The 18,008-nt window shown below is 36.5% G+C and overlaps 1 protein-coding gene across 1 annotated transcript in view; it reads left to right on the top strand.

The window, feature by feature from the left end:
* The window catches only part of LOC145981385 (uncharacterized), a 446,659-nt gene that overhangs the window by 415,273 nt on the left and 13,378 nt on the right, over positions 1 to 18,008 (top strand). Inside the window, exon 4 of the mRNA XM_083114623.1 lies at positions 16,519 to 16,643. Within this exon, the coding sequence (XP_082970749.1) occupies positions 16,519 to 16,643 (125 nt within the window). The remainder of the gene's footprint in view (positions 1 to 16,518; positions 16,644 to 18,008) is intronic.

Raw genomic sequence — 18,008 nt, 5'->3', positions numbered from 1 at the left:
AATTCACCTGATAGTCTACTCTAATTGTTCCTACAGGATTATTTTATACAGTTTTTATTGCATTCAGTAGTCTTACTGGTACTTTCTTTGCCTCCAATGTTTCCCATACATATTGCCTGGGGACTGAATGAGACACAGCTTTTAGGTATATAGAAGCTAGATATGTGTCCTTGTTCTTGGCAATTCATTTTTGCATAATCGTTCTTATAGTATATACATGATCCTGTGTTTGCCTTTTAGGCCGGAAAGCTGCCTGTTCCTCCTCTATATCTTCCTCCACCACTTCCCTGAGATGTATTTCTAGTACCCTTGTGTATAATTGATAAGCGACTGATGAGAGTAATATTGTTATTACAGTCATAGCTACTGCCCTTTTTATGTAGTGTTATAATGATATATTTTCTCCATTCATTTGGTATTTTTTTCCCTTCCATATTCTTTGAAACATCTTGGTTAAATTCTTAACTTCTTCCACACCTCCATATTTTATTAATTCTGGATTTATTCCATCTGATCCTGCTGCATTTCCTGTCTTCATCAGTTCTATTGCTATTTGTAATTCATCTTTATTATTATAATTTTCTTTCTGGAATTTTTCTCCACAGTGTTTTCTGCATACCTCCAACACATCCTTTTTTTATGTGATCAATTTATGTCCATCTTTAATAGTTGTTATTGTTTTGTTTTTTTTCATATTTTCCTCTCAAGTTCTTTATAACTTTCCAAAATTGCCTTGTGTTCTTTTCTCTAGCTTTCTCTTCAACCATATTTCCAATTTATTTTCCAGGATGTTATTTTAGCTTCCTTCAGTATTTTCTTCACTACATTTCTTTTTTCTTTATACTTTAAAAAAATAATATTGATAATAATTCATACTGGAGAGAAACTCTTTGCAAGCTCAGTGTGTAATGATGCATTTAAGCTGAAGTCAAATCTTTGGAATAATTTAACGATTCATACTGGAGAGAAACCCTACCTGTGCTCAATGTGTAAAAAATCATTTAAATGCAAAAGATCTTTTTTTTAACTTCTTTCAGTATTTTCCTGACTTCATTACTGTTTTCTTCATTCTTTAAAACATAAATAATTATAATAATTCATACTGGAGAGAAACTCTTTGCATGCTCAGTGTGTAATGATGCATTTAAACTGAAGTCAAATCTTAGGATACATTTAACAATTCATACTGGAGAGAAACCCTACCTGTGTTCAAGATGTAACAAATAATTTACGCAGAAGTTCTCAGACGACATTCATTAAATCATATTGGTGATAAACCCTATGTGTGTTCAACATGCAAAAGATATTTTACACAGAAGGAACATGTTAGAAAACATTTCAGAATTTATACTAGAGAGATGCCCTATGTGTGTTCAACATGTGAGGAGTAATTTGCACGGATGCAGGATCTTAGACAACATTCAGAAATTCATACAGGTTAAAGCCTATTTTCTATTCAACATTTCATAAATTATTTTGGCAGAATCCAATTATTTCAAGATATTCATGGTTTAATATTTGTGTAATCTTTTGTGTTCTGGAATGTATTTAATGTGCAATAAATAATTAGAAAAATTGGATTTTATTTGAAGTGGTGTTATGAATTTTGTGTCACAATCGTTTGTTCTTTCACCTAATCGAGAGGTTTTTTCATCAGACTGCAACTTACCTTGTTTTGCTGGGGGCACTTCATTATCAACAACCACTATGCCACCTTAAGCATGGAGCCACTAGTTCTCTGGCTGTTCTCATTGATATTTCAGCATGTAGATACTAATGTCCTAGTAAAGCAACTTTTGAAGAAGGTATGGGGCATCTACCATCTAGCATAAGGGATAGAACCTAATTATACCTATTAGATGATGTCTTAAGAATTGTATATCTTGACAGGAAACAAAAAGAAAAATAAACTTATAAGTTTACAACTCATATGTAGTTTATATTGATAATACATTTTTTGAATGATACATAATTTGAGTAACATGCAGGCTTCTATTAATCTGCTCTTTTTATGTTTACATTATACTTCAATACTTCCAATCAGTAAATGAATAAACATTGGTTTACCACTCGTTTGTTTTGTTGACATGGCTAAGGTCTTATATCTTTAAAAAAATATCATGACTGCAATCTTCCTATTTCCTCTGTACCTACTATACCTTCCTATTCAGTTCGTTTGTACACGTTTTGTAGACTGATTAAAACGATCACTAGTCAATAGGTCAACCTTTGCTATGTTCGTGAATGCATAAAATTATGTTAAACACAACTCTAGTCGGTAGCTAAGGAGTACTTCAAATGTTTTTTCCTTGGTCGTGACATATCGTGCGAACAAATCTTTAAATCTCATATACGAGAAGTATGTAATGCTCTGCGTAAATGAAGATTCATGAATGAAAAAGTTCATTCTGTGTTAATTGCTCGTAATGAACATTGAACTCGAAGTTGAAATTTAACAAATTTTCCTTTGTATGATTAATTTGCTTGGTATTTCACACTGAAATCTGTGAATATTTGTAGTGATGCATTTTGTGGGAACGCTTCGTATTTCACAGCATGATTGGATGAATTGGCCACAGATGGAAGTGAAATGCACAATGCCTGACCCATCGTGCTCTCTACTTCCTAAAAAATCCACACATATGTTGTTTCTAACAACAGGCAATTATCTGATTCGAAATATATGATCATGCTTTTGCATTGAAGCATGCATTTCAAAATGTCTGTGAACTTACCTACAAGATGTGAAAGATGAGTGTTGCAATATGCATGTACAAAGGACAACGAAGATATGTACACCCGAAACAACTGTGAGAAACATACAAGTAGCAAAGAGTTCATGCACGCACTTAATGTTAATAGAAAGAAGTGATATTTTCACCAGACCTTATACATTTTTGCAGATTTAGCATGGAATTAATGTTTCTGGATTATGGATTTAGGAAGAATTGCAGACGTTGAAAATCGTTTGAGAAAGACTGTTCCTATTTTGGGTTGGGTGAGAATATGCACACTTTAAAAAAAAATATTGTGTTCCTCACCTGTCCGATCTGTTACTCAAATCTTTGCAGATGTTTATTTTGTAAAATATTAGATTTCATTGTATTCTTATCTCTTGAAGACGATTACTGTACTACGTGTAATATTTGAAATATTAGTAAATTAAATAATTTAAGGCTTATACAAAATAAAAGTTCTTATTTCTATGTACAGTAGAGCATCGATTATTCTAATACTGATCAACCGAAACACCGGTTAACCGAAAGCGTTAGTGCCAAAGAAACGAGTCTCAGTTCTGAAGCAAAATACAATTTTGAACGTCTTTTCCTAAACTGTAGGCCTACTTTACTGCACTACTTTATGTAAGGTATGTATTTGTAAGACGTGTGATACAAAATATATAGAGTTTTGTGTCTAAGATCACTATTCCTTTGTTTTATATTGCTCCTATGACACTGGTACAATTTTTTCATAAAGGATCGGTTATCCGAACACCCCCAGTCCCGAATTGTTTCGGATAATGGATGCTCTACTGTAATATTATTTGATAATCTGTTACATTGAAGCAGTTGTGCATTCAAGATGCATTCAAAATGATCATTCACAATAACTGCATTATTTATTTATTTATTTATTTTATTCTTGTTCATGACTTCCTAGGAAGCTAATATACAGTAGTTGCTTTTATGACGTTAATACAAATAGATGTCTTGTATTATAATGAAAAGTTTCGATGGCTTAGATGTGTTATTACTAGGGACATTGAATTTTCGTAATGCGCAAAATCGCGAAGTGTGAAAGAAAGTTGCAATTTTGAACATTCTGCACGTAACTACACCCCCAATGATGAAATATGCATGAGTTATATTCGCGCAGTAATGAGAAATGTGTGCTTTTCCACTAAATGAACGCTTTTTCGCGAAATAACCGTGAAATATCATCAAATTAAGTAGAAAACACGCAAGAACCCGCAATCGAGGTTGTGCGCGCAAACTGTCGATTTGTAACGAAACGTTTGCTTAAAGTTTCCTACCACTTGCAGCTGAAGAACGTTTTATCTTCAATCACATCAGGAAGACGCTGCAAATTGGGATTTCCCATGCACATAATCTCAGTTCGAAAACTTCGCTCCCTGTCAAGCTGCAATCCTTTCTTTCCTCGAATGTCTACTCAACTTCCAGTTTCACTTAACCTGCTAGCTGTAGCAGCGATAAGATCATGAATGAATTTTGTTTATCATCATGTGATTTTCAACATGTGTTTGTGTATCTGCAGTAGTGATTATTTTATTTGTTGGACAGTTATTTGTTTAAATACGTACAATGAATAAATCACTTTAGATATGCAATTTAGAAATGGAGTGATTTTGTGTCGATGTTTTCTTTTTGGTTGGACAGCTAAGTACTTCTGTATGTGTACAGTATATAAAATGAAGTAGTTTATCAATTTATAGCTCCTTTGTATGTTGTTTCCTCTCATAATGAAAAAGTGTGTGCCAATTTTTTTTCCACTGCTGGTATATACCGCTGATCTAACATTTTATTTACCGCTCTCCTCAGTTTTAATTTACCATAAATTTGTCTCCCTAGTTATTATCTTTGAATCAAGGCGTCCTGAATTCGATTTAAAGGTTCATATCCTAATTTGATCTGTAGGTCAAGTACCGATTAAACTATCGCAGAAAAAGGCGAACTTAAAAGGGGAAGAAGTTGTTATTAAAAAAATACAGAATCAATTGGGAAGTGACTAAGTTCATTTATTTGCTTTATTCAAAATTTATTTGAAACACAATGATCTTGTTAATAATTTGCAAATAGATTCATCATGCACTGATCAATTTTTCCAGAGATTTCTTTCATCTTACACAGCCTACTCTAATTTTTACTTTTGAAAAGTCGACATGAACGTGTATCATCTAGGTTTGGTTGGGTTTTGGCCAGACGCCAGTAAAGCAGTCTTCGAAATTTCCTCTACTTTATATAAAAAAGAAAAAATCCGAAAACTTAGATCTGCTTAGAATTCCTTCTGGAACATTCAGATGAATCTTCGTGCGGCTTGATTTCGCTGTTGCATAGATATTGGCAATAGTTTAAAGGCTTCCATAGCCAGGAAACTATTGCAGATATCTAAACAACAACAAAAATAAACCACACGAAGACTCGCCTGAATGGTCTGGAAGGAATTCCAAGTAGATATAATTTTTCAGACTTTTGGATATCATTACAATTTTTAAAAGGAGAATACATTTCTAAAACGACTTTGTTGGCGTCGGCCAATGGCCCAGCTTAGCCTTAAGTGCTTCTCTAAATTATCACACATTTTTTTCATAACTTACAGTTACTAACTTTGCCAAAAAGTGTTCCGAAAACTATGAAGATTTTGTTGAAAATGGAGATGGTGAGGAGTTGATGAAATCTCGGTTTTATCTCAGTCCCGTCTCCAATTTTGAGACCAGTTGCGGTGGTCTTTTAAAATTTCAGACAAGAATGAGACCAAATCTTTCGAGACTTTTTGAGACGATATCGATGAGAGACCCTCTCTTTTTGTCACTATCAAAGAAAATCGTCAGACTAATAATTCAAATAAGTAATATCACTAATTCGTAGCTGCATGGAGTACGGACATAAGGAATGTGGAAATGTTAGGTAAACAAGTCTTATTTAATGAAGGCGATTCTTGACCCTGCATTCGATTTTAAAACAATCTAAGGCGCTAGACCTTTAGATTCTGCTACTGGTGTACTCAGAGGTCGTTGTATGAGAATACAGTCCGCTCCGAAAACAAGCCAGTAAAGAACTCGGTCCGCAACATGGTCGTGCAGGGTAAGGCGTCATGCTTTGGGCTCTGGCTACGGGACGCGCACAGGTTCGAGTCTCCTGAGGGAAGACTAACAACTTTTCTCCTGAGATTTCAGCCTGTGTATGGAACCGGTGGTGAAGCCTAAGCATGCTGTACAAGTAAATTTGATTACTACTAGTGATGCGTTGCAGTTATATCATGAACGTTTTGCTCTTCAAAATAAACAGCATGTGAATCAAGTGTTGAAACAAATGAAGATTGATGTAAAAGATGGAGATGAACAGTTTTGTGATGGGTGTGCTTTAGGGAAAATGCATAGGTTACCATTTAGGAAACGTTTGAATCGACCTAAAGAAATTGGTGAAGTAATTCATGTTGATGTAAATGGACCCATGAGTGTTACATCTCTAGGAGGTGCTCGTTATTATGTTTGCTTTAAGAATGGCTACAGTAAATTTCGCAGAGTGTTTTTCTTGAAACATAAGGATGAAGTTTCAGCAGTTCTTGAAACTTTTTTGAATGAAGCAAACATTAATGGTCATGTTATAAAAACTTTCAGGTGTGATGGTGGAAAAGAATTTGATAACAAGAAAATAGCCAGTCGTGGTATTGCGTACTGTATTACTCCTCCATATACTCCTGAGCCAAATGGTGCTGCTGAACAAGAAAACCGCACTGTTGTTGAGGCAGCTTGTTCAATGCTAAATCCTACAAAACTACCAAAGTCTTTATGTGCTAAAGCTTGTAATACTGCAGTGTATATTTTGAATCGTACAGGAAAATCGCCAGTTTATGGTAAGGCACCTTACGAACTCTAGTATAGACGAGAAGTTGGTAAGCTTGAGCATTTACGTATTTTTGGAACACAGTGTTATGTTCATTTGAACAAGAATATCCGTTCCAAATTTGATAATAAGGCTATTTTTGGGTTTCTTGTTGGTTAGTTAATGACAAGGATGGTTATCGGGTTTGGATTCCTTCGCAAAGGAAAGTAGTACTTAGTCATTATGTAAAATTCAAGGCTGAAATTACCTGTAAATTGCACCATGAAACTACCATATCAGAAGATAAGGAACTTCAAAATTCTAACAAGAACATTAATGTTACTGTGACTGAATGTATGGAAGGAAAGAAGGAAGTACCATTTGACGACAGATCTTCAGAAGAAGAATATACCATATTGACATCCGAAGGAAGTGAAGTTCAACCAGTACACGCTGATGAAAGAAGATGTGAATGCAGTAAAAAGAAACCATCTTGGATGGAAGGTGGTGAATTTGTATGTATGACTGATGCGAAAAATGTCAGTGGTACAGACCCAAATTCATATTCCGAAGCTGTTAAATCAAACAATCACAAGAAATGGATGGAAGCTATGCATGAAGAATTAGATTCATTGAAAGAAAATGAAAGTTGGGATCTTGTTGATCATCCTTCTAATGTTCAAGTACTGAAAAATCGTTGGGTTTTTCGTGTTAAGACTTCAAATGAAGGTTCTCCCCGTTTCAAAGCTAGATTAGTGGCAAAAGGTTTTGTACAGAAACAAGGAATTGACTACAGTGAAACTTTCAGTCCTGTAGCTCGCTATGATACCATTCAAATGATGTTAGCCTTGGCTGCTTCAAAACAAATGAAATTAAGACAGTTTGATGTAAAGACTGTATTTTTAAATGGTATACTTGAGGAAAATTTGTATTTGGAACAACCAGAAGGATTTGATCATAGAAGTGGGCATGTTTGTTGTTTAAAACAAAGTTTGTATGGCTTAAAACAAGCTCCACGTTGTTGGAATAAGAGATTCATGCAATTTATGAAGAAAACTGGTCTCAAAAACAGTTCAGCTGATCCATGTCTCTTTTTATCGAAAACACAGTAAGAATGTACTGTATGTAGCAATTTATGTTGATGATGGACTTGTTGGACGCGTCTGACTACCATGCTCAAGGTCCCGGGTTCGATCCCTGGCCGGTTCAAATCCGGGAACTTTTCTAACGATGGAAGCGGCCCCGGCGTCCACCCAGCGTCGAATAACATGGGTACCTGGGGGAAACCCTGGAGGGTAAAGGCGGTCAGGGGCGTGATGCTGATCACATCACCCCCACTCACGACCGGATCAAGAAAGTGTGGGGCGTCACACCCCCTATACGCCTTCATGGCGTGGTGCTATGCACAGGGGAGCACTTTACCTTTTTTTTTTATGGAGTTGTTGGAAGCAATGAAAATGAAGTTGAAACTTTCATAAATGATTTGCAACGAGAATTTAAGATATCTGTAGTATCACTGGAAAATTTCTTGGGAATGAGAATAGAATTCAATGAAGATGGCTCGATTACCTTAGACCAGGAGACTTACACCAAAAGGATTCTGGCACAATTCCAAATGGCTGAGTCTTTTGCTGTGTCAACTCCAGTAGGCCGTGAAGAAGTAGAAAATACTGAAGATGTTACCAGGAAGGTTCCGTATCGTGAAGCAGTAGGATGCCTGACTTATTTAGCTGCTGCAACTCGTCCTGATATTGCATTCACAGTTAATAAGGCAGCAAGAGTTCTGGAAAAACCTTATTCTTGGGATTGGAGCAATGTGAAGAGTATTTTCAGATATTTGAAAGGAACAGTGGATTTTAGCATAACATACAAAAAAGGAAATTCACAACTGAAGGTCTTCAGTGATGCTGATTTTGCCGGTGACAAGAGGACAAGACACTCAACAACAGGTATTGTTGCTGCGTTTGCTGGTGGAGCAGTTTCTTGAACAAGTCAATTGCAGAAGGTGGTTGCACTTTCTACAACTGAAGCTGAAATAGTTGCTGCAAGTGAAGGAGCAAAAGAATTAGTGTGGTTGAAGCAACTTTTGTTAGAACTGTCGCAGCTTTTGGAGTTGGATCCTCCACCAACCCTCTATGTTGATAATGCCAATGCAGTAAAGTTGGCTAAAAATCCAGAATATCATAAAAGGTCAAAACACATAGAAGTCAGACATTTTTATGTACGGGAAAGGGTGCTAAATTGTGACATTAAGCTAGAGCATATCAGTAGAAAAGAACAGTTAGCTGATCTGCTAACGAAACCATTTGAACGTGTTCGCTTTAATATGTTGAGAAAGGCAATTGGTGCATGTAACTGATTATTTTTTTTGTGTTCATTTTGTCAATGCAGTGTTTGAAGGTAGTATTAAGAGTAATAGAAACACTGCATTCTATGATGTGTATTTGTTTGGTGCTGCCAACTGATGGCTGAGTGTGGAACTTATCAATGTTGGTGAGTAGTATGTGTGGTAAATCACTGAGTATTCTGTGTTAGCAGTCTCAACTGCATGAACGTTGATTTTTCCTCGTTCGTTCTTTTTCTGTCTGTAATATTCTTGTACGCTAAACACAATATATGCTAGTGCTTGAAATTGATACTTTGACTATTTCTTCAAATAACTTTAACAATGATAATAATAATTAAGATTATAATAATAATACTAATTAAAATATGTGAGTATTATAATAAAATAAATGACAAGTTGGATGGTATTTAACACCATTACTGGAGTAAAATGGCTATTTGCCCATCATTAATGCCTATATATCTGAATTAACAACTGAAGTGTGCAGCTATGAGATTTACAGTAGCAGTCAAAGGACATGTAAGAGTTCATTGAGGAACGTGAGCAAGTAGTACAATGCCAGTAAAGTGGGATTTACCTGAATCAATGGCGTAGAGAGCCATAGGAAGGATGGAAGCTAGATGGACAGCGAGAGGTATCTGTAGCCCTTGGAGTGTCTCAAAATGCCATTTCTTGCCTGTATATTCGATTCCAAACAACAGGAAATTTGCGACGAAGGTATGGTCAAGGCTGTCCGCGAGCAACAACAGCAAGAGACAACAGGTACCTCTTGTTAACAACCGATTGGAACAGTCAACAGAATGCAATGAAACTATAACATGCCATTCTCACAGCAATAGAGCGCATATGTCATCTCAAACTGTCTGCAATCACCTTCTTAAAGGTGGCCTCTATGCATATAGACTCATGGTGTGTGTTCCATCACCGTACAGCTTTCAGTCCATAGAAACTTGGCTGACGAACATCGTAATTGGGGCCACAACGAATGGAGTTGAGCGGTGTTATCCGATGAGTAGCGATTCAGTCCCCAGCCTTACAATAGATGTGCCTAATCTGGAGGGAATGTGGAACACGCTATAACCCTGTTTTTGTTCAAGAAACATTCTAAAATGGAGGTGCTGGAATGATTTTGTGGGACGTACGGACCTCCACTTCATCAAAAATGGCAGTTTGATGGCCCTGTGATATGGATACGAGAACCTGAGACCTCTTGCCATGCCGTGCGCAGATGCAATAGGTCATCGTTTCCTTTTCATCGGCGTTAATGCTTGTCCTCACAGAGTTCTGTTAGTGCAGAATGTGCCAGAGGACGAGGGAATAGTGAGTATGAAGTGGCCACCATGATTACTGGACTTAAATCCCATAGAGAATGTATGGGATGCACTTGGCAGATGCATTCTAGGCATAATGGCACCTCCCTCAACTCTTCCAGAGCTGAAATTGTCCAAAGTGAAGAGTGGCGAGGAATCCTGCAAGCTCTCATCGAGTCCATGTCACACAGATGTGCAGCGGTGTTGGCCGTTCAAGATCACACACCATACTAGGGGTGAGTTACTGCTGTGACCATGTCTGTTTCTGAGTTGTTCTATTGGTAAACACATTGCTCTATAGTGACGCACATCATGTGGGCATTGGTACAAGCGACTGTAGGGTCTTTCTCTAACCTGTACTAATCCATACTCTACTGTATCTGTTCTCTGAATGTTCTTTTAGTTGTATAAACATCAGCTGTACATGGTTTTCGTCTAGTTCTTTCTGTTCCTCTCTTGATCCAAGAAGAAGGCGTGGATAGTTATGGCAGGTCAAATCAGACAAGACACTATTTGGTCGAATTATCGTGACAGCACAGGATCGGAATCTTCAAATGGGCTTTCTCTTAGAACCATTATCCTGGGCATTAGAGACATACTTGCAGAAAAATGTTATTCTGGGAATTCTGCCATGGCAATTGATGGTATGGCTCTTATTCAGAGAGTAAAGTAAGAGGAGTCAAACTTTGGTGAGGTCTATCTGCCTCGTCCATTGCTTTCCAAAGGGAAATACTAGTCCAAGAATCGATGTCGGTTTGATACGTACAAAGACGTTTATAAAGAACACCGAAAGGATAATCACATGGGAAGAACTTGGGCATCAGTCACTGAGTATCTCATCTTCCAAGATTCTCAGAAAGTGAAGGAAATTCGTAAGTCACGTAATGAATAAAACAACTCTAATTGCATGTCTTGTTAACGAATGTATGAAACCAGAGCATTTTGTAAATCTTTTGAATAAAACACTTCGCGAACTGTGGAGATAAATGATGGAACTTCCCATCTGAAGGGAGCCCCAAAGTGCTGAATCTCAACAGTAAACATGAAGAAGAGATGGTAGTTTGTAGGTGAATACTGCCACTGCTAATGATGCCATCCCAATGGATGCCTTTTTCTGTTTTATTATTTTTTTATACAGATTTGGCATTAAATGTCTCAATTAAGTCATTAAACTAGTCATGTAAGGAAAGCATATTTTGGAGAAGATTGCAGAAGTTTCGGAAAATTTATTCCAACTACAAAGTCTTTTTTTCTTTCATTGTTGCCCCCTTATTATTATGTAATTTGGATAAATTTTTGTGAATTGTAGTATTTACATGTTCCTACTATGAGACAGGATCATTATTTTTTTGTGTCAATTAGGAGACTGGCATGTACCCAATTTCCAAAGTGTTTTGAAATGATTTCGAAAATGTCGTCGGATACTAGTATTTTGTCTTGATTATGTCGCAAATTGCATACTTAAGTACCATGACTCAGCCTAATTTAAATAAAATTTAAGGCCTTCCCTTGAAAATAAATGTATATACATTTTTATAAACACTGAAGTAACTGTATTCTCATTCGAGTACATAATAATATCATATATATTTGTGTGTGTGTGTATTAACACACGAATTACAAATTCAGTGTAGCCAGTAGCGTAGCATTGCCTCAGAAGAGTAATTTTTGGTACAAATTTAAGATTAATGATTTCACACATAAACGTATGTCCAATTACATACATGATTCCTGCGTCTGTAGACAAAATTTCGTCTTGCTAGTGTTGCCAGCTAAGGACTTAATGCCTTAAAATTGCACATCTTCACTTAACATGCATAATCGCCAAACCCGAAACCCATCAAATCCTGCTCCCCATGCAGCACACAAATATCCAGAAGACATCTAATATATATCTTCTGGATATTCATGATAAATTCTGGATGTCCAAGAATGTCCAGTAGACATCCATTGAATATCCTTTGAATATCCAAATGTCCACCCAGCGGATATCCATGAACAATATGTTTTGTATATTAATGTGAGTTGGTTCCCGTGATTGGTGCATTATCTGGATATTTTTTTTCATTGTGTGCAAGGATATATTCAGGACTAAAATTGGACCTAATCTGGACATTATCCTGATATTTTCACACACATTTTGGATATGTAAAAACATTCTTGAACTAGATTTATGCATATCGAAAGCCTCGTCTACACATACAATAATAACAAGCATGACGTCTCTCTCTCTCACACACACACACATGCAGGCTTAGATGCACACACATTATATTCTTCACTACCAGGAGCAAGCACACTGCAACTATCTTCTCAGTACAGCCTTGCGTGGTGTGCGAAACATAGTCTCGTAAATCCAGGAACTTTCCCCAGGCCTTGTGCACATGTGAAACTCGCCTGGCCAAATAACACTGGTCAACACACATTTTCTGGCATAAGGTTTTCCAATGGTTTTAAGGTAACGTTGGGGTGCTGATTCCAAATCTGATCTCAGATTTGCTCTATCACATCTCATTTGTATGCTATTGGCAAATCCCATTTTCATTGATTTTACCCGGAATTGACCGGTGGTCACTATCACATCAGGTTTCTGAGATATCAAATATTGCATTTTCAATAAAAAACAGCACATTTATGATCATATATGAAGAGCTAAACAGATATGCAGATGAGAATAAGATAAGATACAATATACAATAATAAGGAAACAAACATTTAATGAGCCGTAGCACAGTTGTGACTGCATATAAATCTAAGTGAAGGCATATTACCATGTAAATATTGAAATGTGAAGATAATAAAATGAAATGAAATGAAATGTGAAGATAAGTAAATTATGTACAAAGGTACTTTGACTGTAGCATCTGCAGAAACGACCTCTTCTTTGACGATCTTCGGTGTTCAGCTTCTGGAATGTTTCTCATCAAGGACCAGCAGTATCTGCCATCATGTTGGAGTCCCATCACCCTTGGTAACGTTCTTCCATAACTTTAATGTCTTGATGAAAGCGTTCACCTTGCTCTTCGCTCAAATGACCCAAGTTCTCTGGATCAAGAGCTTCGACGAATTGCTTCATTAATCCAAGTTTTATCTGCAGTGGGGGAAATACAATTTTATTCCTATCAACCAAAGTCTCATTCTTGATGTTCTTGTCACCAGGCGTCACACTGATTCTTGGTGGCCAGGTTCTTTTAACCCAGTGTTCTAATGTAGCCCTACTGTCCCAGTAGCACAGGAAACAAGGGTATTTGGTGTGACCTCCTTGTTGCCCCAGCAGAAAATTAACCATTTTCAAATCAACACAAATTACCTATCCATAAACAAGATATTCCAATCTATCCAGAATTGTCTTGATGTTTGCATACTTTTCTTTCATTCGTACAGAGTGTCCTATTGGGATTGAACCATATATATTTCTGTTGTGCAGTAACACACATTTCAAACTCCTTTTACTACTGTCAATAAAAAGGTCTCCATTCACTTGAATCATATGTAGGCAGTCCCATATTCAGAAGAAGCCCTTCAACATCATTACAATAAACAAGTTGACCGTCTGAATGGAAGCACTTTAGCAGTGCTGCTTCTCTGTTTCGATAAAAGGAGACACTAGTGCCAGGTCTGAGTAGTCCTTTCTCTTTCAGCCTGGAAGCCAACACTTCAGCAGACTGCTTTGGCAAATACAAATCTCTTACCAGATCATTCAATTCAGGCTGACTAAACAGAGAAATTTTATCAGAATCTGCAACAGATGGCGTATATTCGGTCAGAGCATCATCGAGGGTTTCAACATCAATCTCTGGTAGCTCAGTAAATACAGGCACATATATTTCCTCACAGTGTTCAACTGGTCGTCTCGCAGATGGGATATCTGGGTATTGTAAGTGGTGTTTGTTCGTCTTATTGAAACCTTGTACATTGACAAGGCAGAAGTAGCAGTCAACCAAATGATTTGTTGGTTCATTCCAAACCATTAGCACACCAAACTTCAGCTTAGCGTTCTTTCCTTTAGACCATGATCGCAAAGTTTCAACACAGGTCTTGCACAATTTGTGGGGAGCCCAATTTTTGTCTTGGTCTCCCAGTCGTACCTTAAAGTAGGCAAGATACACCTTCTTGAGAAAGGTATTGATGTTGTGCCTTTGATCCATCAAAGTGAAGCTGTCACAGATCTAGCAGAAGATATCTGCGTCATTACGGCAAGTCCTTCTTCTGAATGTTGTAGCCATTCTTAGATCACGACCTGCAGATGAAAAATATGACATAAATGTTGATGTCTACATAAAAGCATATTATAAACACACTATCCCACAAATGCAACGCCATCTTTTATCACTAAAGCACTCACTGACTCGTAACAACTAGTAATCATAAGTGACCACCGGTCAATTCCGGGTAAAATCAATGAAAATGGGATTTGCCATTAGCATACAAATGAGATGTGATAGAGCAAATCTGAGATCAGATTTGGAATCAGCACACTGAAATTAGTCTAAAACAGTTGGAAAAGTCCATGCCAGAAAAAATATTTTTTTTTTTTTTGTTGACCAGTGTAATAGGTTATGTACAATGCAATTGCTTCGTGCCATGTGTGCAAGTTATATATTCATACTAGATGACAATTCGCGATTAAATTGTCTGATATTCCATCTGGTGTGACTTTCCGGAACAACTCTATGTACGATACTATGTTGTGTTAAAGTCATTCAAAGCATAGGATATATTCGAAACACTAACGTCTAGTTTTCAATTTTTTGCTCTAATTCGTTTTGTGGGTCAGGACAGGTGAAATGCTCACGTCTTCCCACCCCGTGGAATCAACAAAATTAAATTTCAGGAAATTACGAAGAATGCACGAGTCTTTTTACTTTATTTTCCGAAAGGTGATTTTATTTCCATGAAGGCATAAAGTTTTATATTATTCTTTACGTTTTTTTCCGAAAATAATGTATTATCACTGATCTTGTCTGTGGAATTATGTATGAAATTTGGAACAAGTGCAAGTCGATTAAGTGCAAAGATGAAAATAGTTATGACAATTAATTGATGTCTGTAATTATAAAGATAGCGAGAATAAGAAAATCGACTTGCTAATTTTGCTGTTTCATTCAGTAACTCTTTCTTCAGTAAAGGTAGTCTCTACGAAATTGTGAATTCTATTATTATTAACCTGTGTTGTTATTAAACCAGCCTTCCTCAGGGGGAAGAACTGCAATGGTATGTTTACATTTTTCTGCTGCTCAACCTTTGCAAATACAGGTGAATTGCTTTTAATTTTTAAATAATTTCCAAGAGCCCCAGTTACAACCTATGCAGATGAAACAGCACTGCTTTGAAGAACCGCGGTTTCCATGTAATTTTTATGTATTATAAATAAATGCTTCGTTCTCAGCACAGCTTCGTTATGGTTCCTCGAATTCACATCGCATTCGCAATACTTAAAAATATTGCCTAATTGTAACGTTTCTTCTATACCAGCTATGACGACATGCTGCTATTACATATTACTACTGAATGTAATCAAAGATTTATCCTACATAGAGTGGCCATATTGTAAGTGACACTAGCGCTCAGGTGGTAATTTTAATTGCGAATATTTGAGTCCTAACATAACTAATTTCAGACTAGACACTATCAAAAATCGACTGGTATCAAAGCATTTACAATTTTTTTTTACCCATCCTCGATATCGAATTCGACAGCAGTTCTTTTCTTGTCCAAGATGCCACAACTTATTTGGAATGATCTATACATTGTGGATATCCTAACACCCTTTGAATAGTTATTGTACAGTCATCTCACTGAAAAGTAAAGTGTTTTTGTGGATAATATTAATGCTGACTTCTGCCTGTTATTAAATTATGCCGTCCTCCATGCTTGATGGAGTGGTTAGGGCATCGCACTATGATGCCAAGCGAGTGCACACACACACACACAGTTTAATTGAATTGAAATAAAATTTTTGATAAATTTGAATTGCACAGACCCGTTATATTGTTAAATTATTTGGGTGGGTGGGTGGTGAGAAAGGGTAATACATATGGCTGAGATTGAGAAAGCATCTGCTTGTGCCCATGAATTTTAGGAAAGTTTGCCTTGAAAACCGGGAATTTTGCTTGAATTTTATCAAGATCATAAAGTGTTGTATATCTCCCATTTTATTACTGGTATATACATTCATTAGATGTGATTTTCAATAAAAGTATTTGTACACTGATATAAATTAATATTTTAGATAGACTTATGTATCAACGCAAAAACTTCAGACCCAAATCACTTCCAATATGATTTCTTTTTGCAGGTCGACACTAGAGACAGCATTTTGCTCTGCGACGAGGACTAGTGGAACTAATATAGAACCTACAAGGGAAGGAGAATCTACAAAACCTTCAAACTCTGAAGGTTTTGCCATTTGGAGTGATGGAAGTAATTTGTCGAATGATCAATGTGAACTTGCGGTTCATACTAGAACAAAATCTTTTGAGTACTCAATGTGCAATGAATCATTTAAGGAGATAGAATGTCTCATGCAATATGCAGGACTTGATGGTGGTGAAAAGTCTTTTTTGTGTTCAACCTGTCTCAATCCTTTAGTATTGAAACAATCTTTTAGAAAGCATTTGAAGACTCATAGTATTGCGAGCATGGATGATCTTGGAAAACATTCCAGAACTCATACTGGAGACAAGCCATTTGTATGTTCAGTGTGTAATAATGAATTTACACAGCAGTCAAATATCAGGGAACATTTTAGAATTCATACCAGAGAGAAACCCTACCTGTGCTCAACGTGCAATAAATCATTTTCACGAAAGGAATTTTTTCCAAATCATTTACAGCGTCATAGTGCAGAGAAACCCTTTAGATGTTCAAAATGCAATAAGTCATTTGGACTGTTTAACTATCTTAAGGTACATTCAAAAACTCACAGTGTGGAAAAACGCTTTGTGTGTTCAACATGTAAGAAATCATTTGCACGAAAGCAAAGTCTTGAAAAACATATAATAATTCATACTGGAGAGAAGCCCCATGTGTGTTCAACATGCAACAAATCATTTACTCGAAAGCAAAGTCTTGAAGAACATTTAATAATTCATACTGGCGAGAGGCCCTATGTGTGTTCAAAATGTAAGAAATAATTTACACGGAAGGAAGGGCTTAGAAAACATTTAATAATTCATACTGGAGAGAAGCCCCATTTGTGTTCAACATGTAAAAAATCATTTGCACGAAAGGAAGATCTTAGAAAACATTTAATAATTCATACTGGAGAGAAATCCTTTGCATGCTCAATGTGTAACAGTGCATTTACACTGAAGTCAAATCTTAGGAAACATTTAGCAATTCATACTAGAGAGAAACCTTATCTGTGCTCAACGTGTAACAAATCATTTGCAGGGAAGGAAGGTCTTGCAAATCATTTAAAAATTCATTTTGGAGATAGGCGCTATGTGTGTTCAACATGTAACAAATCATTTACACATAAGAAAAGTCTTGCAAATCATTTAATAATTCATTCTGGGGAAAGGCCCTATGTGTGTTCAACATGTAACAAATCTTTAACACGCAAGGAAAATCTTCAAAAACATTTAAGAACTCATACTGGCGAGAGGCCCTATGTGTGTTCAACATGTAACAAATCATTTGCACAAAAGGAATATCTTAAAAAACATTTAATAATTCATACTGCCGAGAAGCCTCATGTCTGTTCAACATGTAACAAATCATTTGCGCGAAAGGAAGATCTTAGAAAACATTTAATAGTTCATACTGGAGAGAAACCCTTTGCAT

The sequence above is a fragment of the Lepisma saccharinum genome, chromosome 29, assembly GCF_977018435.1.
Source record: "Lepisma saccharinum chromosome 29, izLepSacc3.1, whole genome shotgun sequence".
Taxonomy (NCBI): domain Eukaryota; kingdom Metazoa; phylum Arthropoda; class Insecta; order Zygentoma; family Lepismatidae; genus Lepisma; species Lepisma saccharinum.
Note: the sequence above shows the minus strand (reverse complement) of the source record. Positions and strands in the feature narration are given on the sequence as shown.